The sequence below is a fragment of the Myotis myotis genome, unplaced genomic scaffold, assembly GCF_014108235.1.
Source record: "Myotis myotis isolate mMyoMyo1 unplaced genomic scaffold, mMyoMyo1.p scaffold_m19_p_8, whole genome shotgun sequence".
Classification (NCBI taxonomy): Eukaryota; Metazoa; Chordata; class Mammalia; order Chiroptera; family Vespertilionidae; genus Myotis; species Myotis myotis.
The window spans coordinates 21,545,401-21,572,118 of NW_023416390.1; the positions used below are offsets into that span (position 1 = coordinate 21,545,401).

A 26,718-nucleotide genomic window follows, 5' to 3' on the forward strand; every position below is an offset into this window, starting at 1 on the left:
ATGGCCCTTTGAGAAGCGCTGGTCTAAACAGACTGTCTCTACTGCTAACTGTGTGACCTCAAGCGGGTCGCTCCATCCGTGCTGCTCCTCAATGGGACAGACTGGCTCTATGTTGAAAGAATCAAATGAGAAGAAGCACATAAAGCACTTAGAACAGGGCCTGGCACTTAGAACGCGCTCAGTAAATGCTAGCAGTTATTTATCCTCTCCACCCCACACACCCCAGGCCCTCCTCCTGTGGCCCACCCTGCCCCACCTTGACCCTCCTGCCCAACCCCTCCCAGGTCTGGCACAAAGCAGACCAGGGAGTCGGAGTCAATATTAGAAACCACAGGCCTCAGCAGTGCAAGAGAAACTTCTCTCCCTGCCAACAATCATCTGAGCACCGTAACCTTGGCCCCCACCCCTTTCCCCGGGCCAGCTGGAAGCCGGCCACAGAAAGACGCTTGCCAGCCATCAAATGCCTTCAACTTACTGGTTGAGATACTTTCTGAAGAGCTAAAAATTTCCAAAAACCCCTCCTGACCTGAACACCCAGCGTTTTCCTGCAGTGTTTGCAAACACGGCCCAGCATGCATGCCGTGCTCCCACCCTCCCCTTCCCAGTCCTCCGGGACTGAAGTCCTGCTTCTGTTTCCCAGGAACTGCCAGTTCTGGGCCGACTGGGAATGAAAAAGGCAAGGGACTGGTAACATGAGGGTGGCCTCCCCTGAAGCCAAGCCTGCCCCAGGCCCTGGGCATGCTATAGGGAAGCTACCAGACCACCCCAGCTGCGGACTTCTGAAGTGGCCGCCCCAGAGTTCCAATGGCTGGCAGAGCCCCTTCAGCAACACAGACACCCCACCCACTCCCACACGTGCACACACACGTGTACACCCACACCTCCATCCTCCCACACCACTCCTCAGAACAGCTCTGAAAGGGACTTCAGACCCCATCTCCTCTCTCCTGAGGTGCAGAGAGGTCTGACTGGCCCAGCTTCTCAGGGTAACGTTAATGGCAGGATCAGAGTTGGCACGAGTTTTGTAAAGCCCACTGCTGAGCTCACCTCGCAGCCCCTCCACCCTGTCCCCCGCCTCCCTGTGGGCTCTTCTCTTCCTTCCTCCTGAGGTTCAGCTGCAGAAGGGCCGAGCAGATGGAGCCCAGATGGGGGCTGTCCCCATCTGTCCCTACCCACTGCCCAGTCCCAGAAAAAAAACCTAGATCTCAAGGACCCAGACTTTCTGGGCAGCTGACCACAGCCCCACCAGGGGTCTTCAGAATGCCCCTGGCCTCCAGGCTGGACAACTTGAGCTCAGCTCAGGAGCAGGTGGCAGGGTATGGATCTGGTGCCACTTGATGACCAAGTCTTGCTCTTGGAGGACCACTCTACTCTAGGATCCCAAACCCGGGAGTCTGGAGCAAGGCAGGGGCTCGGGTGAGGCGAGGAGCAGAATGTTTAAGGAGGCACCCATTCTCAGGCTGCTCCAAGTGCACCGCACAGCCCTGAGAGTGAGGCCTCCTTGAATTTTGCACCCTGGAGGCCTCACTGGCCTTCCTCTGCCTGGCCCTGGGCTGGAGATGCCTTTCATAATGTTAACACAATAACAACAATGACTCATTACGAGTTAATGCATCGTTGGGCATACATAGTATTAGATTCTTGGCTTTCATGGACATCAATCCTCATAGCCATCCGCATAACCAAAGTGCACAAGATAAGCATTAACCCATTTTACAGTTGAGGAGACTGAGAGTCCGCCATATTAAATAACTTGCCCAAGGTTAGCTAATAGGTAGCTAAGAGGGCTGGTATTTGAACCCTGCTCCTTACACCCATCCTTTCCGCTCTGTCTCTCCTGGAGATGATCTCTATTCAGTTCCTCTTACCCTTAAATCAACTGCCCTCCTGCTGGGAACAAGCTTTCTGCGACTTAAAGACTAATTGTCTCCGGTCCTCCAGAGGAAGACGTCTGCAATACACTTGCATAGGAAGAGGAGGAAATGGGCTGCAGCAGGAGAGACTGAGGTCAGACAACAGAGAGAACTTCCTGAATGTGAGGGGCTGAGAACCACAGGGCGGCTAAAGGAAGCTGCACATCCTTTCCTCAAGTTTTTCCCCAAAAAAGACATGCATGCCGCGGGGTCTTGGGGGGGGGGGGGGAAAAATGGGGGGGAAAGGACACATATGTAATACCTTAATCAATAAAGAAAAAAAAAAGCCCCCAAAAAAATAAAAGACATGCATGCCCTCTCCATGCCTGCATTTACCCACTGCCAACTGTATGGGCCCCAGGAAGGGCCTTTCTGCAGAGGCTGGGGTGGCTGAGATGACAGCATGGAGTTCATGCAGCAGGACATGCTGGCGGCCTCAGGGAGGGTGGGCTGGGAAAAATGTATCTGTGGGCTGCTGTTTTGGAGGAAGGAAAAGACAGAGGGCCATAGCGGGTGGGGGAGGTGCCCAAGCCTGGAGCTGGGGGGAGGGGGCTGGCGCAGAATGCGGACTCAGCCTCCAGAGGAACATTCCGTCCAGAAATTCCTCACACCCTCTCCCCTTCCCCCCTCCAGCTCTTTCTACTCTTGCCCCCTGGGAGGCGTGGAATCTGGACAATTTTTCAGGTCAAAAGACCTTGTGACATCACATCTGCTGCCATGGCGACGAACTGTGAGGTCACGGCAGCACAACCATTTAGGAGGGAAAGGGAGCTGGCGGGTGGGGCCATGGGGGCTGGAATGTCCTCAGCCCCAGGACCCAGAGGAGGTTATTCCAGGCTCACTTGTTCTAAAAATAGAACCCTAAGCAGATGAAGGGAGGGGGCTGAAAGCAAGAGAGAAGGGCAGGGCAGCACCATTTACTGGGCACTTAGAGGGGGCGTGGCAAGGATGGCACATTATACACCCCACAGCCGGAGGGGGGGGGGGGGCATCAACAGATAATAACAAAAACAACTACAGCGGTGGCTACAGCAGCCGACAGACGGACGGAGCACTTTGAACCCCTTTTGGCAAATGAGGAAACTGAGTCACCGGGGAGATTGGCCAGCTCCATAGGAGCTCAGGTCTGCCCCTCAAAGCCTGTATTCACCCCTCAGGGAATATTACTTCCTACCATCCCAGGAGAGGGAGCTGACGGGGGCAGGTGGGTGAGGGGCTGGAGGGAGGGCACAGAGAGGCAGGGCTGGACCCCGCTAGGGCGGGAGGGAGGCCAGCCGCCGGGGTCCCCTGAGTGGGTGAAGTTGCTCCAGGGGCCACATCCTCTCCCAGGCAGGCCAGGGCCACCAGGGAAAAAGAACAGGCTGGTTATGATCAATGAAACGTGATGCCTGATTTTCCTACACCTCCCAGGGAGGGGCCTGGGCAAGCCCACTCCTGTCCTCAGGCCCTTCTCAACTCACCCGGAAGGACCAGCACCCAGCTCCCAGCTGAGGCTGGGCACCTGTGGGCACTCCCATCCCACCCGCTCACACATGCTCGCCAGACTGGAATATTTTTCACCTCCTCCTGCCAGCCTCCCCCCTGGATGCTGTTCTACCTGTCAGCCAGGGAACTGGGAGTCTGTGCTTCCGTAGGCCCTTCCTCCAGGCCCCTCTGGTCGCCTTTGCCCACGCTGAGCACCTGTACCAGCCTCATCTGGTGTCCCCAGCCCTCCCCCTGGCAGCCCCCTCACCGCCGCCAGGCCACACCCCGCAGCTGGCAGCTGACTCCCAGCTCTCAAACCCTGCTTAGGGACATTTCCCCACTCAAGGACCCATAATGGCTCTTAGTGCTTAGCTCATCAAGTTCAAGTTCCCCAATATGACTTCTGGACTCCTCCCTTAAGCGGCCCCTTCCTCCTTGGGTGGATTCCACTGCCTTCCCCTCTCTCCTCTCTATCCGCTCACACCTCCTCTCTGCTCACCATGAATGCCATGCTTGTTCCCACTCAGGCTGTTCCCGCCAGCACCCCAGCCACAGCCACCAAGGTAAGGCAACATGGCCTGGCCCTCTCGTCTCCCCAGCAAGGACATTGGATTTGCCCTGGGCCCCATCGGTCTTGGTAATTTGTACCAAGGCCCTGCCCCTTCTCTACTTCAGCTCTGCCACCTTGTGAAAGGCCCTCTCTCCTTCTTCTCTCCTCTCTTCCATTGCTGAAATCTTAAATTGGACTCAGAATAGGACTTCCTCAACCACTGCAGCACAAACTGATCGCTTCCTACCCTGGACCCCAAAGGCTACCTCTCTGGTCAGAACCCCCTAGCCGAGCACTAATTGTTTCCATAATATAGTTCTCTCTCTCTCTTTCCCCCTGAGCATGGTCCCCCAAGGGCAGGATGCTTCATCGGACTGGGGCCTCTCCCAGTGGGGATCCTAGGGCAGGTGGTCAGCACATTCATGGATGCCTTGACCTCCAGGGACCATGTTCCTTCACAGCCCAACCTGAGAGCAGGACCTCAGTGGGCCCTGAGGATTTCCACCCAAGACTGCCCAGGAAGACAACCTCCCATCAGCAGCTGCCTTACCCCTAATAGGTGTCAGTGAGCATGTGTCCCAGTGACAGCGACTCCCGTGATGTGATTGGTCCCGCTGTGCCATTGTAGGTGGTAGAGAGCTTTGCTGTTTCTTTAACCCAAATCTCCTCCTCTCTATAGAAGCTCTACCTACTAGGATCCACTTTGGAGAGCAACAGAAAATAAGCAAATTTGCCCTTTCAGCACGTTCTCACTCCCATTCTGCACCCCCACCCCCCATATTTTCCCTCTCCAGACTAAGCCACTCTAGCTGTTGCACAAACTAGGATGTCCACCCGCCTCACCACTCTGGAAACCCTCTTTGGAAGGCAATGCCCAGAATCACTCTCTTCTTTGAAGGCTTTCTCAGACTCATCTCTCCTGGCCTTGCTCCATTTTTAAGAATCCCCCAAAAATGGCCACCCAGGACCCTCAGTGTCCTTAGATGAAATTCATTAGGGCCTGAAGTTCAAACTAACATAAGTGATCACTCCCCCGTCAGACACACATCCCCCCACCCCCACCCCACGCTCCGGTTCACAAGGACATCTCAAGCCCCCTTTGTGGGGCTGGCCCGGCTCCCCCAGTCCAGGTCCCCCGGGTGCCAGGCTGCATGTGCAGAGGGCTCAGCATCCGGCCGACTTTGGTGGCCACTCGTTTGGCTATCATCCTCGGGAAATTCCTTCTGACTCTTATTTTTCAGAAGTTGAGAAAAGCTGCTTCAGCTCTTTCCAAGGATCAGGAGTGTCCACGGCAAACAAGGGCTCTCCCTCTCCATCCTGCCCCGACCCATGGAGTCCAGGAGGGACGTGACCATAGGACCCTTCTACCAAAGGCCTTAGCAACATCTGTTGAGTAAGACGAAAACACTGGTTGAAGATTAAGCCACTTTGCCCTGGCTGGCCTGGCACAGGCTGGAAAATGTGTTTGGCTCGCGGGGCCCTGAGGCTGGGCTGAAATCCTATGTCCAGGGATGATGGTCCTGATCCCAGGGGAGTAGGATTCAAGCAAAGTGGGTGAGCTGGGGACATAGAGAAAATATGACAGGCAGACAGACACACGGTGTGAGGCAAGAGGGAGGGGGCAGGGAGGCCTGAGTCCAGCCCTGCAGAGGCTGAAGGGCAGGCAGAGAATGGAAAAGGAAGGAAAAATACAGCCCGCCCTTTCCTCCCTCTTTGAACCGGCTCAGAGCACTTGCCTCGCCCTCAGTGAGGAAACAGGTGCTAAGTGCTCTCTGGGGGGAGCCAAACTTTCTCCCATTTCGCCTGGGCCACTTTCTCACTCCCTGAGGACAGCACTGAGCTTCCAGCTGGAGGCAGGCCTCCCACCCAGCAGCAGTCCTGTTTACTGAGAACCTAATCTACCAGGCATTGACTGAACGCCTGTCTCCCTGTCACTCAATAAACACGTACTGAGTACCTACTGTGTGCCAGACCATAGGGTTACAGCACTGAACACAGCACAGAAAAATCCCTAGTCATGGAATTTACATGCTGGTGGGGGTAGGGGGAGCCTCTTAAACAAGACAAGCAAATAAGACTCAGGGCTTATCAGATGGCAATGCATGCTGGGAGGCAAAGAAAGCAGGGAAGGGAGATAAGGTTGTTGGGGGAAGGAAAATGCTGACACTTGAGGGAAGGAAAGAGCCCTGAGGTATCTGTGGGGGGGACAGGGAGGGAGGAGCATTCCAGGCAGAAGGAATAGCAAATGCAAAGGCCCTGGGGCAGCATCCTGACTGGTTTATTCAAAGACCAGCAGGAAGGGCTAGCAGAGTGAGCAAGGGGGAGATGAGGTCAGAGAGGAAACTCTCCTGGAGGCTGTACAAGCCCATGGAAGAACCTTGGACTTTCACTCCCAATAAAGTGGGCAGCCATTGGAGGATCCTGAATACATGCTAATTCAACGGGTTAATTACTCCTTTTCTTCTCTTAACCTTACAAGGTAAGTAATATTTCCAACTCCCAATCTGCAGCAGGCAAACTAAGGTCAAGAGAGGTTAAGCAATGTGTCCAAGGTCACAGGGAACTGGGATCCACAGGGAGGTGGTCGAACGCCCCTGCTCTTGACCACTGTTGGGGATCGGTTCTGACTCAGGTGGGGGGGCCTCTGAAAGCACAATCTGATGTCACAGCCACTTCACCACCAGGTGGTTGACCAACCTCCGTGAAGGGCAGAGCCTGGGCACAGGTTGGGCGCATCACAGAGATGAGAAGATTCCCCGGCCTCCCTCCTCCTGGTTCTAACCACAACCTCTCCAGCTGGAATGCCAACCATTCCCTCTTGTCCCAACCCCTGACCCTTCCTCACATAAACAAAGCTCACTCCTGGTGGCCAGGCATCTGGCTTCTGCCTGGAGAGCCCTAAACCCCAGACCCCCAGCCGTCCTAGACCAGCCAAGGACATTCTGTTCTCAGGGGCAGAGTGGCAGTTGGGTTGGAATGATGAGAGGTCTGCTCACCCCACCTCACCCTTCCTGCCCGCCCTCCACAGTGTCTCTCTGAAATCCCAGAGAGATTTCTTACTGGCAGCTCCAAACCAGGCCTACACTCTGGCCTCATCCCTGCAGCACCCAGCTCGCCCCCCACCTACACCCACTGCTGTTGTCAGATGACCTTCAACTGGGCTCCGCACAGTTGGGTTCCACATCTGGAGCGGCACAGCTGGGCAGAGCTGAGGCTCAGAAGGGAGGAGGGGCCGCTGCAAACAAGGGACACACTTGGCAGGGCCTGAGCCCATGTGCAGAGAGAGGTGGCGCTGTGCTGGGCCCAGGAGGCGTCTAAGAGCCACCAGCACTTTTACATACTTTAATTCATTCCATTAACAACCCTGAATGGAGGGAATACTTAATCAGCACTGAGAAGGCCTCTCGAGCATCTAGTTCAGCCATCTCTGTGACGGAAAGGGAAACTGAAGTCCAGAAAGAGGGCGGGACAGGACCATTGCCACCTGGCAAAAGACCAGGTGGCCTGGCTGAGATTCCAGTATCCAGGCAGGCAGGTCACTGCACAGGTGTGCAGACACCTGTAACTGCCAGACCCCATGACACCCTTGTCCCTCCCCCAGGTCCCCACCCACATCCGTGTCATCACTTGCCCCTTTGCACAGTGGGTCAAATTGTGACCATAGGGCCCCTCCATGACTCTCCTCTGCACACACACACATACACACACACACACACAAGCGCACACCTGCAGGCCTGCAGGCTCCTCTCTTCCAGCCTCCAGGCCCTGCCCACCTCCAGCTGTGGGTGAGGTGCAGGAGGGGCCTCTGAAGGGTAAGAATGCAGTGAGAGGGCAGGAGGGAAAAGCTCCCAACATTTCCAATCAGCCCAGCTGGGATCAGTCCACAACTCACAGGAGCCCTGTCCTGTCCATGCTTTTCTGAAGTCCCACTGGGGAAGGGAGGGAGGAGTGGAGGACACCCAAGAGCAGAAAAGCAGAATCAGCAAACAGCATGGAGGTGGAAGAGGCCACCTGAATGAGAGCAGCTGCCCAGGCAGATGAATTCTGTGGATCATGCTGTCCATCCCCCTGCCTCCAGCTGAAGGGTACCTGACCCAGGACCAAGTGGGTGGGAGGAGATGCTATCCCCTAGTTCTGTAAGCTCCAGGACAACAGGCACCTGGCCAGGCCTGCAGACAGGCAAGATGCCCTTTTATGGTTTTTTCCAAGGACTTTAGTCTCCAGATTGAAATAGGAGGCCCTGCATCCCATCAGAAGGGACCTCATGACTCATTTCCTCCCAGTCCAGCTTCAGCCTCTCGGAACAAGGCCCCCTCCTTTCCCTTACCCAATTACCCGGCACCCTTGGGGGCTGCCAGCATGCTTGGATCTGAAGTAAGCTGCAGCTGGGAGCAGAGGACAGAGGGGAGGAGGGGCTGGCAGGGTAGGGAACGGACTGTCACTCACCACCAATTCATGGTTGGATGGAGGAATGCAGGGGGCAGCCACCTGTGGGAGGAACAGAGAAAGGCAAGGTTAGCATCTTTCATTCCTACAGAAAACCAGGGCCTCCTGAGATCATTCCACAGCCGCCACCTCCATGCGAGACACCCCTTCCCTCAACTCACACACATGGACACTCTGCAGGCTGAGAGTTCATTGGAAGATTATGTGGCAACATGGAAAAATACTTAGGCAACACCGCTAGTGGGGAGGGGGGCTGCGAAAGGCAAAAATGAAATGCACATCGCTATTTTTAAATTCTGTAGAAATATGCAGACACTGAAAGACTGAAGGTCAATGCACCAGAATTTTCATAACGGGATTAAATGGTAAGAAAAATAAGGGTTTATTGTCTTTGTTCTTCTATTTTCTGAATTTTCTGCAATATGGTAAGATGTGTTTGGAATTTTTGTAAAACGTATTTAAGGTCTCTAGAAAGGGAAGAGTTGCCTGTTCGTTCTCCCCAATGCCAAGGTGTTTCACCCGTAGGTCAGAGTGCAGGCAGCTGGCAATTTCCCAAAGCACGTGGGAAACAGGTGGGTGACAGGCCCCTGCCAGCTCTCCCAAAGAAAGCCACCCCGTCACTAATAAACACAGAGGTCTGGAGAGCTGAAAGCACCCTCTATGGGTGAGCTATTATTTTATCATCATCCTCATCTTTCTCTCTGATGACCTGGGGGGGGGGGGGGCAGGTGGCAACTTGGGCCTCCAGACAGAGGGAGGGGGGGTAGAGGGAGGGCTGGATTGCTCCTACCCTAAGATAACATCCCTCAGCCAGGCCAGGCAGCCAAACCTCTACCCTGACAATTAGCAGGGGCCTTTATCAGAGACTCAATGTGTTCCTTTTTTCTAGCTGGGACACGTTTTTCTTGGAGCTCATACCTCAATCTTGGCTCCATTCCTGACCCGAGCACCAGGCAGGGGGCCCACAGAGGGAACGAAGGGGGAGGCTCTCCCTGGGGCATGAGGATGTCTGGTCACAAGCTGTGGATGGCCAAAGGGGGTGGCTGCCTCCTCGGAGAGTGGGAGACCCCCCACCCCCACCCCCGCCACTACCCAGTGGAGCAGTGACGGAGACAGCCCACAGCCCTGGCTGGGGCTGGCGGTTCATAGAGGCCACCCTTAGCCAGGCCCTCCCTCCATCTAACCCGTTCTGTCGTCTGACCAGCCTAAGGGATACCCCGGCTTGACACACCAGCTCAGAAGGGGACAACACCCACGTAACAGTGTGCCCTGAACCCTGGGAGGCTGGAGAGGCTGACAGCATCTCTGCTTCTTAACTCAGCCATGCTACAGGCTCCCTGTCCCCCCACCTGCTCCCCGCCTCCCCACCCATTCTCCAGCAAAGTGTCCATCACCCTGTACACAACTTTATCCTAGGACTGGTGGGAAAATCACATACAAAGCCAAAAATAGAGACAGCATCTAACACTTACAGAATATGTACTATATGACAGGCATTAATATCAGTGCTTTGCCCACGTAAAGCTACTGTTATACCTCTGGTTGAGGTGCAGGGGGCGCAGGGAAGTTAAACACTTGCCCAAAGTCACACAGCTGATCAGTGGAAGGGGTGGGGTGGAGGGTGCCAGGAGAACAGACCGGGAGGAAGGGAAGGTCCCAGAGGTGACTGTGGCCTGCAGGGCTCCCTGCCCGCCTTGCCCACCAGACAAGGTCTCGGCCAGGGGGACACGGCCCTGCCTGCCAGGGTCAGGGCAGGAGTCTGCATCTAGCAGTGGCTTCCTCCCTCTCTCCTCCCACCTGCTGCCCCAACCCCAGTCGGGAGCTTGTAGGTTTCACCTGATGAGGCCAGGCCCCCAGGTCTTCTCTCGCCATTCCAGCAGTCACCCTTGGACAGTGCCCTCCGGTCCTTTCTTCCTTACACACTCTCCATTTGGGACTGGGGTTGGGGAAGTGAGGGGGTTACAAATACATTTTGGGCAGGGGCAGAACGGGCAGACATCCTCAGAAAAAAGTGGGAGGGTCTCTCTCCCAGCACCACCCAAAGGCAGTGCAAAGAAGGGACCCCACGTCTCTTTCCATCCCCCAGAGGCAGAGACAGCCCTAAGCAGAGTCACCCCTTAAGGACTTGGATCTGGGGTGCAGCAGTGGGCCCCAGCTAGAGGGCCTGATGCCTGGGTGCCCCCAAGACCTCCTCCACCCGTGCCCATAGCTGTGCATGCCAGCCAGCCTGCGGCCAGACCACTAACTTTGTTGTGTGTTTCCCTGATATTCTCTCTCTCTCTCTCTCATTTTCTAAGCAGAGAAATGTTTCCTTAAAAGGCTCTCTCCTTCCCTCCGGCACCCTGGCCCCTGGCCACCCTCTCAGGAACCTGGAATGTGCCAGGGAGAGCCAAGGCCCCCTGCCACTCGGAGGCCTGTGCCCTGTGGCCCCACACTCCTGGTGTCAGCAGTGACCACTCCCCCTGTCCCGTGGGGACCCAAGCAAGGGTCCTCCCTCTGCAAAGGGGGTGACTCCAGGGGGTCTGCAGGGACTCTCGATGCCAGCCCTGCCACCCGCCCAGTCCCAGGGCTGGCAGCATAGCGTTGCAGGGCTCGGACCCAGGAAGTCAGCCTCAGGTGAGCCTCCTCCAACTACCCACCTACACACTGCGGGCTGAGCGGGCCTGAGGCTCAGTCTTTCAACTCTGAAGAATCTAATAATAAAACAGCAGCACAGCCACTATTCCCATCACACTTGTTACAGGCCAGCCCTGTTCTTCACACTTTGCATAACTTAACCCTCCAATTCTCACAGCAGCCCTGAGCATCCCATCCTGTGGATGAGGAGACTGCGGCACAGAGAGGTGAACAAGCTGTCCCACAGAGGAGCCCGGCTGCCAAGCCAGCGGTCTGGCTCCAGGGAGAGGCATGCCCTACCCTCTCTGCCCCCTGTGCTGACTCTTCGGTAAACACTACTTTCCACGGAGCCATTCACAATGACAGCAGTGACAGCTTAAGGAGCGCAGCTATGCAACAGCTACTGTCCTGAGCCCTTTCCTTGGACTCACTTGATCCTAATGAAGAATGTATGGGGTAGATACTGCTATTACCCCCATTTCACAGATGAAGAAACTACGACACAGAAAAGGGAACGATGTGCCCCAGGTCAGTGCAGCAGGGCAGTCTGGCTCCAGAGCCTGTGAGGGAGAACTGGGCTGCAGCCAGGAGGTGAGTGTTACCAGGCCCAGGCCAGGGCCGAGGCCTGGCATTCGTCAGCCCCCACCAGTATTTTCTGAACTTCCAAAGTCCCTGGGCACAAGGCCAACAACAAGGATGCGTCCTTGGAGCCCCACCTCCCCCACCCCAGGACATGAGGGTCTAAAGCGCCAGCCAGCAGCCAGCCCAGGCGGGGAGCTGCCTGCATGACCCGGCCCTGCTCTCCTCTCCACTGTCATTCTGTACCCACCCTCCTTGTCCAGGACCCAAAGCCACACATAACGGTGATCTCCTCTCAGTGCCTTGGACACCTAGCTCTGTTCTTCCTCCGGGCCTCCGCACATGCTGTTCCCTCTGCCTGAGATGCTCTTAGCCCAGCTGTGAGCATAGCTGGGTCCTTCCCGTCCTTCTGGCTTTGGCTTCGATGTCACCACCCCAGAGAGGCCCTCCCTGACTCCCTTAAGTTACACACACACACACACACACACACACACACACACATCTCTCCCTTTACAGAGGTAATTACAATTCGCAATTACAGATGTGTTTGTTTCCTTGTCTATAATCTGTTTCCCCGCATAGAAAACAAGTGCCATGAGGCAGAGAACATGTCTTGTTCATCACACTAGTCCCAACACATAGTAGGTGCACACTAAACATCTGTGGAAAGATGAAAGAGACTCAAGGCCTGAGGAAGAAAGGCAACTTAACCACTGGTACTCAAATTCACTGCCATTTGTAAGCACCTACTACTAGTACGCACAGGGCAGGAAGCCTAATCCTGCCATATGTCTGATCTCGCTGAGATCCTCAGTCCCAGTCATTTTGCTCCCATTATACAGATGAAAAAAAGGAGGCTCAAAGGTCATGGCAGTTGCCCCTGGTCAGTCAGCTGGGAAGAGGGGAGCTGCAGGTGAAACCTTGGTCTGTGGGCTCCACGCATTGCTCCTTGCAGAGTAAGAGAAAACCCAGGCACCGCCTAGCACTGCTCCTATAACCTCACTACTAGGTAAGTGGCAGGACCTGGTCTCCAATTGGCTGACACTCCACCTCAAACCCCAGACTTCTAAACTTGCCATGCCCTACAGAGGGACTCCCACACCTATGCCCACCGCACCCACCTCAAGTCCCTGGACTAGACAAGGCAGCCTTGTCCCCAGACAAAACTAGAATCCAGCTGAGTCTCTGAATCCAGCACTTTTTACAGTCCTGAATGGAAACGTTCTCCCCACCCCCCTCACTCTTGTTAGTCTTTTTTTTAATTGTGGTAAGATGTACATAACATAAAATTTACCATTTTAACCATTTCTAAGTGTGCAATTCAGTGGCGCAGTGCTATACAACCATCATCACTACCCAGCTCAGAATGTTTCCATCATGTCAAACAGACGCCCACATCCATTAAACAATAACGCCCCATCCTCCTCACCCCCTCTGGAACCCCTACTCTACTTTCTGTCCCTAGGAAGTTGCTTATTCTAGGTATCACAGGTAAGAGGAATCAGACGATATCTGCCTTTTGGTTTCTGGCTTATTTCACTTAGTGTTAAGGACTGATTATGTGCCCCCCAAAAAACTCCTACTCCCCGCCCCCCCCGTGCCTCTGACTATGACTATATTTAGAGATAGGGCCTTTATGGGGGTGATTACGTGGAAAGCAGTCTTGGCCGGAGTAGAAGGTGGCAGTTGCTAAACTGTTTGCACACTCCCTGTGCCGGCACTCATGTGTTACCCTTCACTCCTGAGCCCTGAGGTAGGCTGTTGTCTCCTCATCTTACAGGAGCTCAGCAGTGCCCGCAACGTCCTGTGAGCTCCAACAGAGCACAGCTACCAAGTGGCAGTGGCAGTGCCAGGATTGCCACCTGGGTCAGCCCGACTCCAAACCCTCTTTCTCAGCATGCCACCTGCCTCCACGGCCAGAGAGGCACACACTGTGCAGAGGTGCCAGGGGCTGCGAGAGCCCAGAGAGCACTCGGGGGTCCTGGGCAGGCTCCACGGAAGTGGGGCCCCTGAGGCAGGCCTCCAGGATGCAGCGCTTTCATTTGTCTGCTGATGTCTCATCCGCTTGCCTTGTAAGTCCTGTGAGGGCGGGAGGCCCATCGGTCACTGTCATCACGAAGCCCGGGTGCCTTGTTCAGAGCCTGGGATGTGGCTAAGGCTTTGAAAGGTGGAGATAGGGAAGGGCATCTTGACTCAGCCTGCACTGGCCGGTGACTGGGAGAGAGCCACCCTGGTCTGGGAACAGTCCAGCACCTGGGAGTTCCCATCATGAGTCCTGGGCTCTCCTACATGCACAAGGCATGGAGGTGGGAGCGCTTCACGTGTCAGAGAACCCCCTTTGGCTGGGACACAGAGTGGGGGACAAGGAGGAAGAGAGGGCACCAAAGGGCATATTGTAGGAGATGAAGAAAGAAACCTGGCCACAAACTCTCTTTCCAAGTTGGACCATGGGCAGCTCTGCATGCCCAGCAATGAAGTGAGGTGAAGGGTGGGAGCTTAAGGTGAGCAGGACATGGGCAGGAACTCTAATAACAAACGGGGAAGAAGAAAGTGGGGAGGAGGAGCCCCAAAGCTCAGCGACAAGGGTCCATCAGGGACCCTAAAACCTAGAGGCCTTCATCCCCACCCCAACAAAACACACATTTGGGCAGACCCCCTCCAGCCTCTACTTTTCTCCCCGCACCCAGAGCATGGAGGTACCTCTCCCCCACTCCCGGGGTAGGTGGTTCCCGACTGCCTCCTGCCCTTCGCAGAGCAATCGATCCTGCCCACAGCTTTGCCTGCTCACCCTCTGGACCATACTCAGGGAACCTGTGACCAGGACATGGCCATTCTGAGTCCTGGTCACTGAGGCTACACCAGGGTGATCAAGAATAATGCAGATAGCCCTGCTGGCATGGCTCAGTGTTTGAGCATCGGCCTATGAACTAGGAGGTCACAGTCCAATTCCCGGTCAGGGCACATGCCTGGGTTACAGACTCAATCCCCAGTAGGGGGCATGTAGGAGGCAACCAAAGGATGATTCTCTCTCATCATTGATGTTTCTATCTCTCTCTCCTTCTCCCTTCCTCTCTGAAATCAATAAAAATATTTTTTAAAAGAATAATACAGACAAATGATCCCAGAGGGACTCAGCCACCCCTCGTCTGTGGCCAGTCCAGCACCTCAGAGTCACAGTACAAGTCCACTGGGCTCTATGAGGAAGGCCCCTGTGGCCCCTGTGAGCTGGGCAAGGGCAGGGTGGGAGGCCCAGCCAAGGGGACCAGGGGTTGGCTCGAGAACCAAGTGAGAGGTGAGTGTGCACCCCTTCAGGACCTGAGGGTGCTCAACAGTCAGGCAGCTATAAAGTGCCCTCAGCCTTGGGGAATGGAAGGACAGGGGCAAGGACAAGGCCAGGGGCCCAAGGGGAAGAGCCCCAGCCTGGCTCAAAGACACTGCCCTCCCAGGCTGGGCAGCAGGCCCTGGGCAGGGGGTCCTGGGGAAGTGGCCACTGCCCTGGCTCCATTTCCTCCCCAGGACTGTGCCCGCCCCTCCAGGCAGCCTGTCCTCACAGAGCTGCTCCCGGCCTACTTGGCTGTTTCCTTCCCTTATATAGTTCTGTTCGGGATCAGGAAAGGAAGTGCATGGAGTTCCTGGAGGCAAGAAGGGGCCTGTTCCCAGGGACACCTCGAGCTGAGTGGGGAGGCATGTCCCAGCCCAAAGTGCCCTCCAGAGCCAGGGGGCCAGCAGTGGCAGGAGGGGGCCTGGCCCTTTCCCCAAACCCAGCACAGGTTCCAACTCAGAACTGGAGGCAGACAAGACACAGGGGAGTCCAAGAGGGCCAACCTGGGCACTGCACCCACTGTCCCAGCCCCTCCCCCCTCCCTGAAATCCTCCTGAGCCTCATGCCTCTTGGACCACTGACCTAGTCAACCTGTTTCCCAAGCTCCAGCAGCCCCTTCTTCCTTCATCCTCCCTCTTGTCTGGGGACCCTCCTCTCAGACTGCCCTCACTGGCCGCCCCAGCCCACTGCCAGCCCCCAGGTCCTCCAACACACTCACACCCAGGCTTTCCGGACAGGGAGATCCTCTACAGGCAAACACCTCCAGACCTCTAGACACACACACACTCACACTCACACACACACTCATACTCATACACATTCACACACACATACTCACATACACACTCATACTCATGCATACACACACATACACACTCACACACTCATACACTCACACACACTCACCTCATACACACACATACATACACACTCACACACTCATACACTCACACACACACTCACCTCATACACACACATACATACACACTCATACTCATACACACACATGCACGCAGACACACACACTCATACTCACACTCATACACACACTCACACACATACACATTCACTCTCACACTCACATTCACACACACTCATACACTCACACACTCACACACTTACATACTCTCTCACACACACATACACACACCAGCCCTTAGCCCATCAGCCTAACCCTCCACAAGGGGAGAGCCAGGTGTGCCTAGCCCCTTGAGTTTGAAGGAATGAGGCATTTCCGGGCTGCAGCCAGAAGGTCCTGGCAGCAGCAGAGGAGGCCGAGCAGAGCAGGCTGGGGGACCAGCAGGCTCTACTCACTGAAGATGCTCCCCTTCAGAGCCCTGCTGGCAGATGGCATAAGACAGCACCCAGATCGGCCCATGCTGGAGACCTGTTTGCATAACATCTTCTCTGAAGATTTGTCTCCCCTCAAACCCAAGGTAAGACCCCAGTGGTCTAGCTCAGGGGCCACACTCACCCATACCCAGAATCAGTGACTCCAGGAGGGCTGAGCTTGGCCAGACTTTTTAGGATGGACTCCTAGCGAGCAGGAGATTCAGAAGTTCAGCAAACCCATACTGAGCACCTACTGTGTGCCAGGCCCTGAGCACAAGAGAGTAATCCAGGGGTCTGAAAGGGACCAGGCAATAGTCACGAGATAAGGGTGGGACTTGTGGGGCCACTGGGAAGCACCAGCAAGATAAGAAAGCACAGCTGGGCCCAGGGCTTGGCTTGTCCAAATCCTGGAGACATGGCTCTGCCCCCATCCTGCCTCCTCTTGGGCACCCCAGCTCAGCACCGACACCACCCTGCTCCCCCAGTTCTGACGGCCCAAGGTTGTCAAGCCAGAAACCAGAATGTTGGCCTTGAGTCCTCCGTCCCCCCTCCCTCTAAGCCTGGACAATTTCTCTGCCCAAATATCTCTCCCAGCCCCGCCAGCCCCAGTCCCCTTAATCACAGAGATTACTGCAACAGCCTCCTATGACACGTCTCCTCAGCCTCAGTCCTGCCGCTCTAATCTAGTCTGCACTCAGCTGCCAAGGAGCTATTTCTAAAATGCACATCCAGTCGTGTCTCTCCTGTGCCTGAGTCCTTCCGTGGCTCCCAGCATCATGGGATACAATCCAGATGCCCTAATATGGTCCTCCTGGCCCTGAGGGACCTGGGGTGACTCTCCTTTCAGTTCCATTCCTCACCTCTCTACCTCAGAGCCCTTGCTCCAGCCAGAGAAGCCCACTGTCAAGTTCACTCTGAGGTAGGGGCGATCAGCACATTTCACAGATAAGGAAATGAGGCTGCAAGAGGCCACATGCTTAGCCCAAGGTCACACAACCAGTAAGTAATGGAACAGAGTTCCACTCTGGTGGCACGCCCAGCCTCAGCTCTGCCCAGGGCCACACCAGTTTGCCCAGCTGGGGGCCACAGGAAGAGTTTCATGGAGGGCACACTGTGCATGGCCTTGAGGGCCGGGCTGAGGCAAATGTCCAGGGCCCTGGAAGAGCCTGATGTCCCCAGAGACAGAGACAGTGGCAGGGCTGGAGGCCAGGAGACCAGCCTGGAATAGGTAGCTGCCTCCAAATTGAGCCATGGAAAGGCTCTGGGCTGGGGCTGGCTGCAGTGGCGAGAGCTCCAGGGGCTGTAAGCTGCAGGAGAAGCCGGACAGCACTGAGGGGCCCAGCCTGCAAGATTCAGAGGAAGCAGGGCCTGTTTCACAGCGGAGGTGAAGAACAGGCAGCGTGCTGTGCAGACTTCAGAGCTGCTTCTCCTGAAACCCAAAGAGCCAGGGAAAGCTTGGCCCTTCCTCCCGCCTGGGGAGGGGACACTGGTTCTGAAGCAGGGAGGTGGGTGCCACGGCCTTCAGTACAGACGATACAGCTTCTAGGAAGTTCCTGAAAGGATCTGAGCGAGGAAAGGGCTGTGGCCTATGGTCACGGTTCCAGTGGCCAGAGGGTGGGAGAGGGGACCAGGCCTTCATTCAGCAATACCAAAGGAGGGCCTTGGTGCCAGGCTCCCAGCTAGGGAGGCAGATGGAGAAGAGTGCCTGGCCCTGGAGGGGCACCGTAGCCCCATGGAGGAGGCAGGCATGCAAACAGAGAAGGATGAAAGTGCCAGTAACTGCTGTAATGGAGGTCTGAGGAAGGCTGCTGTTGCCCTGGGATTCAAGTTCATCTGTTTTTCCAGAAATTACACCCAGAGGGAGACTGCCACCCCACCCCCTCACTCCCCACTGAGGGTTTCTGTCTTTAGATGAGAACTTTAAGGGACAAAAGTCTTTGACCCTAAGCTGTGCTGTGACAGTAAGGCAGGAAGGATGCATGGGAAAAAAATCTAAGCGCCGGGGAAACCCAACAAGGCAAAGGGCTCAGGAGCTGCTGAGGAGGGAGTGGGGGGTGAAGGAGAGGAGGGGCTGAGCCAGGCCCCCGAGGGAGAATTCCAGGGCTGGGGCCACTCTCAACAGCACGGCACGGGGACAGCAGAGGGTCCCCTTGCCTTCTTAAAGCTGACCAGCATCTGCTCCCCAGGCAGCAGAGCAATGGCCTACGGGCCTCTCCCTTCCACACATGCTGGTGCCTCGCAAACTGCAGGTGTTCATGGCCCTGCTTCCAGATCTCAAAGATGCCATGGCTTGTCGGGGGCACCATCAACTGGCTAACAGCATTTTTTTTTTCTTTTTTCTTTTTTCTGGCTAAGAGCTTTTTTTAAAAAAAAAAAATTACTTTATTGTTTAAAGTATTACAAATAGTAGTACATATGTCTCCTTTTTTTCCCCATTGACCTTCCCCTGGTGGCTAACAGCTTTTGAGGGGAGGGAAATGCTACCCAAAATGTACTCTTCAGTTTAAAGATGCATTCCAATTGCAGAAACATTAACATGTAAAGAAAGACATCTGGGACTTGAAGAGCCACCTTAAAATTTTTGTTAGTTCTTCAGGCTCCCTGTGATGCCCACATCACTGCCCTAGGCTCTTGACCATTAGGAAGTACTTCTCAATGTCTGCCTACCTCCTTTTGTAAGAGATTTAAGGTTGGCCAAAAGAAAGAGCAGGGTGAGCCCTGGCCAGGTAGCTCAGTTGGTTAGAGCATCATCTCCATATGCCAAGGTTGAGGGTTTGATGCCCAGCCAGGGCATATACAAGAATCAACCAATGAATGCATAAATAAGTGGAACAACAAATCGATGTTTCTCTTTATCTCTCTTCCCTTCCTCTCTCTCTAAAAATCAATAAATAATTTCCTTTTTTTTTTTTAGAAAAGAGTAGAATGAAAAGCAAACCCAATCCCATGTGACCAGGAGAAAATTCCACATCCTCAAGGCCCATCTGTAGCCTTTATGTTCCCTGAACCCCTAAAGCCACTTGTCGCAACTCCATACCTCTCTGAATCTAACCAAAATCGGGGCAGCTGGGAGCAAGTCCAGTTCTAAAAGCCTGGAACACCTTCTGTTTGTGGGTCCTCGTTTCCAAATTCCTAAACTCACAGAGAGGCCATGAGTTCCCAAGCAAAGGGTGAGAGGCGTGATAGAAAACGCCCTGGACTGGGGGTCAGGCATGGGCTCAAATACCACTTTGCCACAGGCCGGCTATCAAGACCTGAACCTTCCTGAGTCTCCGTTTCCTCACCTATAAAATGGGGATAGAGACCTACTGCGCGGAGTGGCTGGAGGACTAAATAAAGTTGACTGAGATGACACGAGTCAAAATGCCCGGAACATAGCACACACGCTTAGTAAACCTTCGTTCCCTTCTATTTGGGCCGGATGATATCCTTGCCCTTCTCTGGCCCTCAGCATCCTCACAGAGCAGTAAATTGTATGGCACATACTAGGTACCAGGCTCCAATCTAAACATTTCATGCGTCTCAACTCATCTACTCCCCACTTCAATCCTGTGAGGTAGGTCCTGTTCTTATGCCCACTTTACAGAAGAAGAAACTGAGGAACAATAACAGAATAAGAAGACGTCATTGATTTCTAAGGCCCCCTCTACCGTAAGTCAGAGCTTGGAACAGTGTAATACAAAACCAAAGATTCCCATCGAGGGGAAAACCACCCTTCTTTCTGAGCTCCTGACATGGCCTAAGCGTCAGTGTCTGGAAATTCACTCGTGTAGAAAACGCCTGGGCCCCAGATGCCAGCGGCAGGAGCGAGTGTGATCGTTCCGCGCAATTAGCTCCAGTCAAGGGCCCGTGTTCTGGATCCCCATCTGCTCTGCTGGACTGCACCAGGAGCCCGGGGAGCAGGAGGTCCCCAGGGCAGGGCAGCCCAGCGTCATGTGGCTCCTTTAAATTCATCTATGGCCCCGTCGCAGGAAGCCCCCTCTCACTCCCAATTAGCGGGCAGCAGAGACTTGAAGCGAAGCCAGCACTGAGGGCCCGCGGAGGCCTGGCCGTCACCAGCATTGTTCGTCTCCATCTGACGCATATCCACCCCCCTGTAATGTTTCCTTGTTCCCTGGGAGGACCTCCGAGATGCATGCATCTGAAACCAGGTCTGGAGGAAAGGGGGGTGGAGGGAGGGGCAGCGGAAGACCTGGCTCCGTCTGGCTCTGAAAGCACATATGGAATGGACAGGAGAGAGGATACATCAGCTGGAGACCGTGACCCAGGGATCCTGCCAAGGTGGGTCCACACCGCTCAGGCGCCCCGAGGCACACATGGAGGCGGCAGTGGGACCACTGCCAGGTCCAGATGCAGTCACTGCCCAGCGCTCCCGGCCACACCCTCCGCAGAGCCACACAGACAGGAACACGGCAGCCCCACCAACACACCCACTGGAGGGGCCTTCTGCGTGGCCCTGACACAGTGGATTTCAGGAAGCTCTAGGAGGAAGTGACAAAGCGACCCACAAGGGCAGCCTCAGGGAGGAGAGAATATGAGCCAGCAGAGGCGGGGGTGCGAGTCTGGAAGCTCATCCCGATTGCCCACAGGAACCCACCCACCCTCTTTGGCTGGGCAAGGGACAAACTCCCCTTGGACTCACCCAACTCACCTAAGCCCTGCCCATCCTTCCGGAAGAGCAGGTCAGGGCAAGGGCACATTCATGGAAGCTGGGTAGCAGGTGTCAGACAGAGGACGGCAAGTGTATAAACCACAGGGTGGATCTGATATGATAATGGATAAACATCCTGAAAATTATGGAATGCAGACATGCAGCAGGAATTCTAGGAGTGGAGGGGGTGAGGAGGGGCAAAACAGAGTTTAGTGCTGTGGGACAGCCATATCATCATCTCTATCATTATTACTTTGTTAATCCTCACCAGAGGATATTTTTTTCTATTGATTTTTAGAGAGAGTGGAAGGAGAGTGGGGGTGGGGAGAGAGAGAGAGAGAGAGAGAGAGAGAGAGGCATCAGAGTGAGAGAGACACACCAATTGGTTGCCTCCCACACGCACCCCAACCGGGGCCAGGGATTGAACCTGCAATGAAGGTACGTGCCCTTGATCAGAAATCAAACTCGCAACCCCTTGGTATGCGGACCGACACTCTAATCATTTAGCCACACTGGCCAGGGCAACCATATTCTTTTAAGAACTACAACGTACTGTGTACTTGAGACACAGTCTCACATGTAAACCTTTCAACAACATGTCCAACAGGCAATACTCCCTTGTTCCACATGAGGCCACTGAAACTCAGAGAGAAAAGTAAGTTGTTCAGGGTCATAGAGCTCTGAGCAGCTGAACTGGGACTCAAACCCAGGACAGCCAGGCTGTAAGATCTATACGCCCTTAGGCAAGCCAAGGCACCTGGGTGCTCAGAATACAACATCTGGCAGCTATGGGACCTATGGGGTGTGGAGGTACAGATGGTGGGAGGGGCTGATTCAGGGAGGCACTCTCCATGGGGGTGGGGGCGTGGACGTGGCGCCTGGACCCCCAGTTCCTAAGGAAAGCAAGGACAGTGGATCTCACGCTGCCATGACTCAGTGGCTGGGCCTCTGAGCAGCATTTCCGGAGCCCCAGACAGCTCTGCACAGTGTAGGAGCCACCTGCCCAGCAGAGACACAGAGCTGTTACTCATAACTGTTACTCACTCTTCTCTGTACCCCGCCCCTCAGCACATCACTTATTCCCACTCTGTTCCCTGAGAGCGACCAAGGGGAGCCAGCAGATCTGCCCGGCTCCCTCCCTCGTTCCACTAGCCCCAATCCTGCCAGCCCATCCCCACCTGAGTCACTGGGACAGAGACCCAGAGACTGGCCCACTAACCCTGACAGCTGTTCCCCCAAACTCTCTTCCAAGAAACGGCTGCCCTGGGGTGATGGCCACTAGGCAAAGAACCTTCCAATCCCAGAGCTGGAAGGGCCCTCCCAGCATCCAGCTGTCTTCCCGGCAGATGCCCAAAGGCCCACCAGGGCCCCCACCTCCACGCTCAACGGCCCAAGAGCAGCGCCTCTCTGTTGAGAAATACCCATGGACTTGCAGAAACTGAGCACTGGTCAGAAAGGGAGGACTCTCGTAACTCATCTTGCCAATGAGAAAACTAAAGCCCAGAGAGGGGACGTGATTTGCTCAAGGTCACACCGTGCCAAAGGAGGACTAGAAATGGGCCACCTGCCACCAGGCTCTCCACTGCCCCTTCCTCCTGCCCTGAGTCAGGGCAGGCCCCAGAAGTCTACCCTCACACCCTCCTGTTGCAAAGCAGCTACTAATCCCACAACACTGGAGATGGGAGGTCTAAAGGTGAGATGAAAGGAGAGGGAAAGAGTTGCAGCCAGACAGCGATTAGTGCAGAGCAATCACCTTCTAACAGGGAAGGGGCATCGGGCATTGGGGAGCAATCTGCCCCGGAGGCAGGGAGATGGACCACAGGCCTTCTGGAGGCCTTGGAGCTAAAAGGCCAGGCTCTCTGGCAAGAGATGATGGGAGGTATTCCTGAGGTCCCAGCTGGGGACTTGGGAGAGTCCTGGCCTCCTCTCTGCTCACCTCTCCTCCCCTCTGCTGGCCCCTGCTCTCCCAGGGCTCCAGCCTGGAATCCAGGCCTGGCCGCTGCCTCCGCTCCCACGCTCAGCTCAGCTCAGTGCAGCTCAGCTGGCCACAGCAGAAGCCGCTCAGTACTATATGCTGTCCCAGGCAGCTCAGAAGGAGCCTCATCTACCTCTTGTGCTCCCCCGTCCTCCTCTGGCAGCTGCCCTTATCCCTGCCCCTGCCCCATCCCTCCCCCTGCACCAACCATAGTAAGAGCAATAACAGTAATAATAACCAAGGGCACACAGCACGGCCTGCATGCAGGACTCAGTTTTATTCGTTTCCCACATTTCACCAATGAGTAAAATGAAGCACAGGCAGACTAGGTAAGTTGTCCACAGTCACACAGCCTGTGAGAAGTGGAGTCAGGATTCAAACGCAGACAGTGTGGCTGCAGAGTCTGTGATCTTGATCCCCATGCCACACCACCTCGTGACTGGTCCTTGATCCAGGAAGTTAAAGCTCCTAAAATCCCCACTCCCTCATCCACGCAGCCATTGAGCCCCTGCAACAGGCCAGGCACCTGGATTTTGCAATACCTGACATCCCTTTTGCCTCTGGACAGGCAGCCCCATGCAGACACTCACAGTCAGGTGGGGTTCCCGCTGCCTCTGAGCAGGCAGGCTCCTCCGCCCTGGCTAGGGGACGCTCCTGTTCATTCATTCATTCATTGAACAATAGTGAGTGCCAGGTGGATGGCGAAGGATGCTTCCAAAAGGAGCCTTTCGGTTCCTTAGAAATTGGAGCTGCCTGCAGTCTGCCCTCACTCCCACCTGCTGCAGTCTGTCCATGCCCGTCTCAGCCTGTGGGAACCCTTGCCAAGGAGGCCTCTGTCTGGCCTGAAAGATCTCCCAGGGAGATTTCAGTGCTTCCTCAGCCTCCTGATCCAGAGAAGTAAAGACTCCGAGAGGATGTCCCATCCCTAGAGGCTGAGGAATTTGAACATGGGACTCCAGGGGCCTTGGCTTATGGCCTGTCCCAGGTCTTCCTGGGCCAGTTCATCTTCACCACTGCCCTAAAAATCTCACCCAACAACAAGCTCATCAAGTTTCTCCTAAGTGAACGCTCCCTGCTGCTGCCCTCTTTCACATGGCCCAGAGAATCCTCAAGGCTGAACCCCAAGCTGCACCTCCAGGCTCTCCCCAAAGCCACCCTTCCCATACACATCACTTCCTGTGCCAGGCACTGAGCTAAGCACTTCACAAGCAGGGTCTCACCTCATCCCCATCGACGCTCCATGAGGTGGAATATTAACCGCGTTGTACAGATGCAGACACCAAGGCTCAGTCCAAGGTCACTCAGCTAGCAAGCTTGGGAGTGAACCTCAGGCCTGTCTGACTATGAGACAGGGCTGGGGCCATTATTTGATCCATATTCACATGTGTGCCACCGTGCCTTTGTGCATGCTTTCCCCTGTGCCCAAAGAGGTCTTTGTCCCTTTTCCTTCCTGCAGAACTCCTTCACAACCTTCGAACCCCATCTCAAATGGCAACTCCTCTCTGAAGCTTTCTCCACTCCACCAGTTCATGCACACTGCTTTCTGCTTGACACCTCCTCTGCACTTTGCAGAAACCCTCTCTCTACTCCCCTTTCTCTCCCACTAGACCACATTTCCCAGCCTTCCTTAGGAGCTGGGAGTCCAGGCCCCACGCCTATGCCCCCAGCCCCCACTATGTCCCTATAGTGTCAATGCCAAAAAGGCTTTTAAGTAAACAATCAGGGGCCTCATGTGCCCACAACCCCCCAGCCCCTGGGAAGGGGCTTCTCCCTGTGCCCACCCCCCTTCCTGATAGCTCCTCTCTGCTCAACCAGCTTGACTGTTTCTGGGAGTCTCGAGTCTCAGCCGGTGATTAGGGCCCTAATCAGCAGGACTTCCTGCCAGCCACTGCCAGAGGTGGGGGCAGGGCCGGGAGGGAAGCAAGGTCAATCCAAGGTGAAGTTTGAAGCCAGGACCAGGGGAGGCTCCTGCAGGGAGATGGATGAACTCACAGACTTCCAGCCTAGAGTCTCTCCAGCCCTTTGTCTTATAGGTAAGAACACTGAGGCACAGTGAGAAAAGGGGCTCATCCAGAGTCCAGGGACATAGCAAGAGCACTGCACCCCCCTGTTCTGGGCCATATGGACACATCCTATCTTACACTCCCTTGAAGCCCTCTGCCCACCCCTCCACCCCACCCCAGCACCAAGCCCCATAGTGCTGACCCCATAGTGCTCCCTATAAAGGGTTATGATAGATCAGGGGATTGCTCAGGTCTGGTCAAGGTGAAGGATTAAAGGTGAGCTCCTCCTCTACATGAGCAATGGCCTAGAAATGGAGCAGAGGTGAGCAGGGGGCTGAGAAGGGGAAGCAACATGGGGCTGGGCTGAGCTCAGGAACCCTTCCCAGCTGTCATCATCATCAACCCAAGCCCATTCTTTCTCCAAGAAAAAGCTAATGCCTTTTGCAGCTGCAACTGGGTGGGCCAGGGGTCCGGAAGTGGCGCTTACCCTAACCTGACCCCAAGCAAGTCCAGCCTCCTTGGGTGGGAACCAGGCCTAGGTGGAGAGTGCAGCTTAAGCAAGCCTTGAGGGCTGACCCCTGCTAATGAGGAACGTCAGGGGCTCTGGAAAGCAGAGGACTTCAGAGAGAGCAGGGGCCTGAGATGGAGAGGGGGTGTGGCCAGGAGCAGGCCCCTACCATGGGTTCAAAGCTTACCAATACAGCATGCAGGACGGGCTGGCCACCGTTCTCCCCCACCTCCTACCAACAGGTGATGGAACTAAAGTTGCAGCAAGGAGATGAAATTAGACTTCAGAGAGACCTGAAGGGTACTTGCAGCAGACTTTTGGGAATCCCACTTTAAAATATAGATTCCACCCGTAGGAGTACAGTCCATGGTCAAGAACAGCCTGCCTGGAGGCCAGGGCAGGTCCTTGCCAGGCCTGGGAGTCTCCAATCCAGTGACTCTCATCAAGGGATGGGACAGAATCCAAGAAGGGGAGCTTGGACTAGTTTGTAATCATGCATCTTGTTTACAGAGATGCAACTTTCTCAGAGTCCTCCATAAACACGGATTTGCATCGGCTCCCTGGGCAGTCAAGGCCTCTTGAGGTCCCCTTAGCTCCCTGCTTCCCCCCACCCCACCCCCAGTCAGAGAGAGAGAGAGAGAGAGAGAGAGGAGGGAAGTCTGTTCTCTGGGCTCTGATGCTATGACCCCTTGAGGAAACATAATCCCACCATCTCCTCCACTCTCTGATCCCATAATCCTCCCATTTTATGAGTGGAGCAACCATGATAAGAGAGAACAGGGTCATCCCAGCAGTGGGCGCCTGGAAGAACACACCACCACCACCACCACCATCACCCATAGTAATAACAACTGCTATCATTTATTGAGCACTTACTATGTGCCAGGCACTGTTCAAAGTATTTTAAATAAACTAACTCACTGAACCTCTCAACCACACCATGAAGCAGGTACTATTATTATCCCAGTTTACAGCTGAGGAAACAGAGGCTCAGAGAGGTTCAGGCATTTGCCAAGGCCACACAGCTAGGCGACAGGGTCATCCTGAGTTGAGCCCCGCGGCTTGGCTCCAGAGTCACACTTCCTGACTCACTCTCGATCGCTCAGTGAATAGCCCTGATTCCAGTTCTAGCCAATCCTCCCCAGGCCCTGTCTAAACCCCTCACCTCTCTACCCTCCTTAGGCAGTCAATTCCAGCTGAGCAGCATTCTGCCAGGCACTGCAAAAGGGACAGGCCTGCCCTCGAGGAGTCTGTAATCCAGCTAAACACAGGAATCTTTCAAGGCCCAGGAAAACGGAGGGGTCCCATAGTCTCTGCTGCAGAAAGCCTGGGAAGGGGACCCGGATGTAGGACTGGGAC

The 26,718-nt window shown here is 55.0% G+C and overlaps 1 protein-coding gene and 1 long non-coding RNA gene across 19 annotated transcripts in view; one reads left to right on the forward strand and one right to left on the reverse strand.

The window, feature by feature from the left end:
• The window catches only part of TNS1 (tensin 1), a 222,503-nt gene that overhangs the window by 98,544 nt on the left and 97,241 nt on the right, over positions 1–26,718 (reverse strand). For all 18 annotated transcript variants that reach the window (XM_036319688.1, XM_036319699.1, XM_036319697.1 and 15 more), the window contains one exon: positions 8,374–8,415. In XM_036319688.1, the coding sequence (XP_036175581.1) occupies positions 8,374–8,415 (42 nt within the window). The remainder of the gene's footprint in view (positions 1–8,373; positions 8,416–26,718) is intronic.
• LOC118661571 lies at positions 3,798–5,883 on the forward strand. The gene is made up of 2 exons (XR_004969370.1): positions 3,798–3,940; positions 5,169–5,883. It is a non-coding gene; the product is annotated as an uncharacterized LOC118661571 (long non-coding RNA).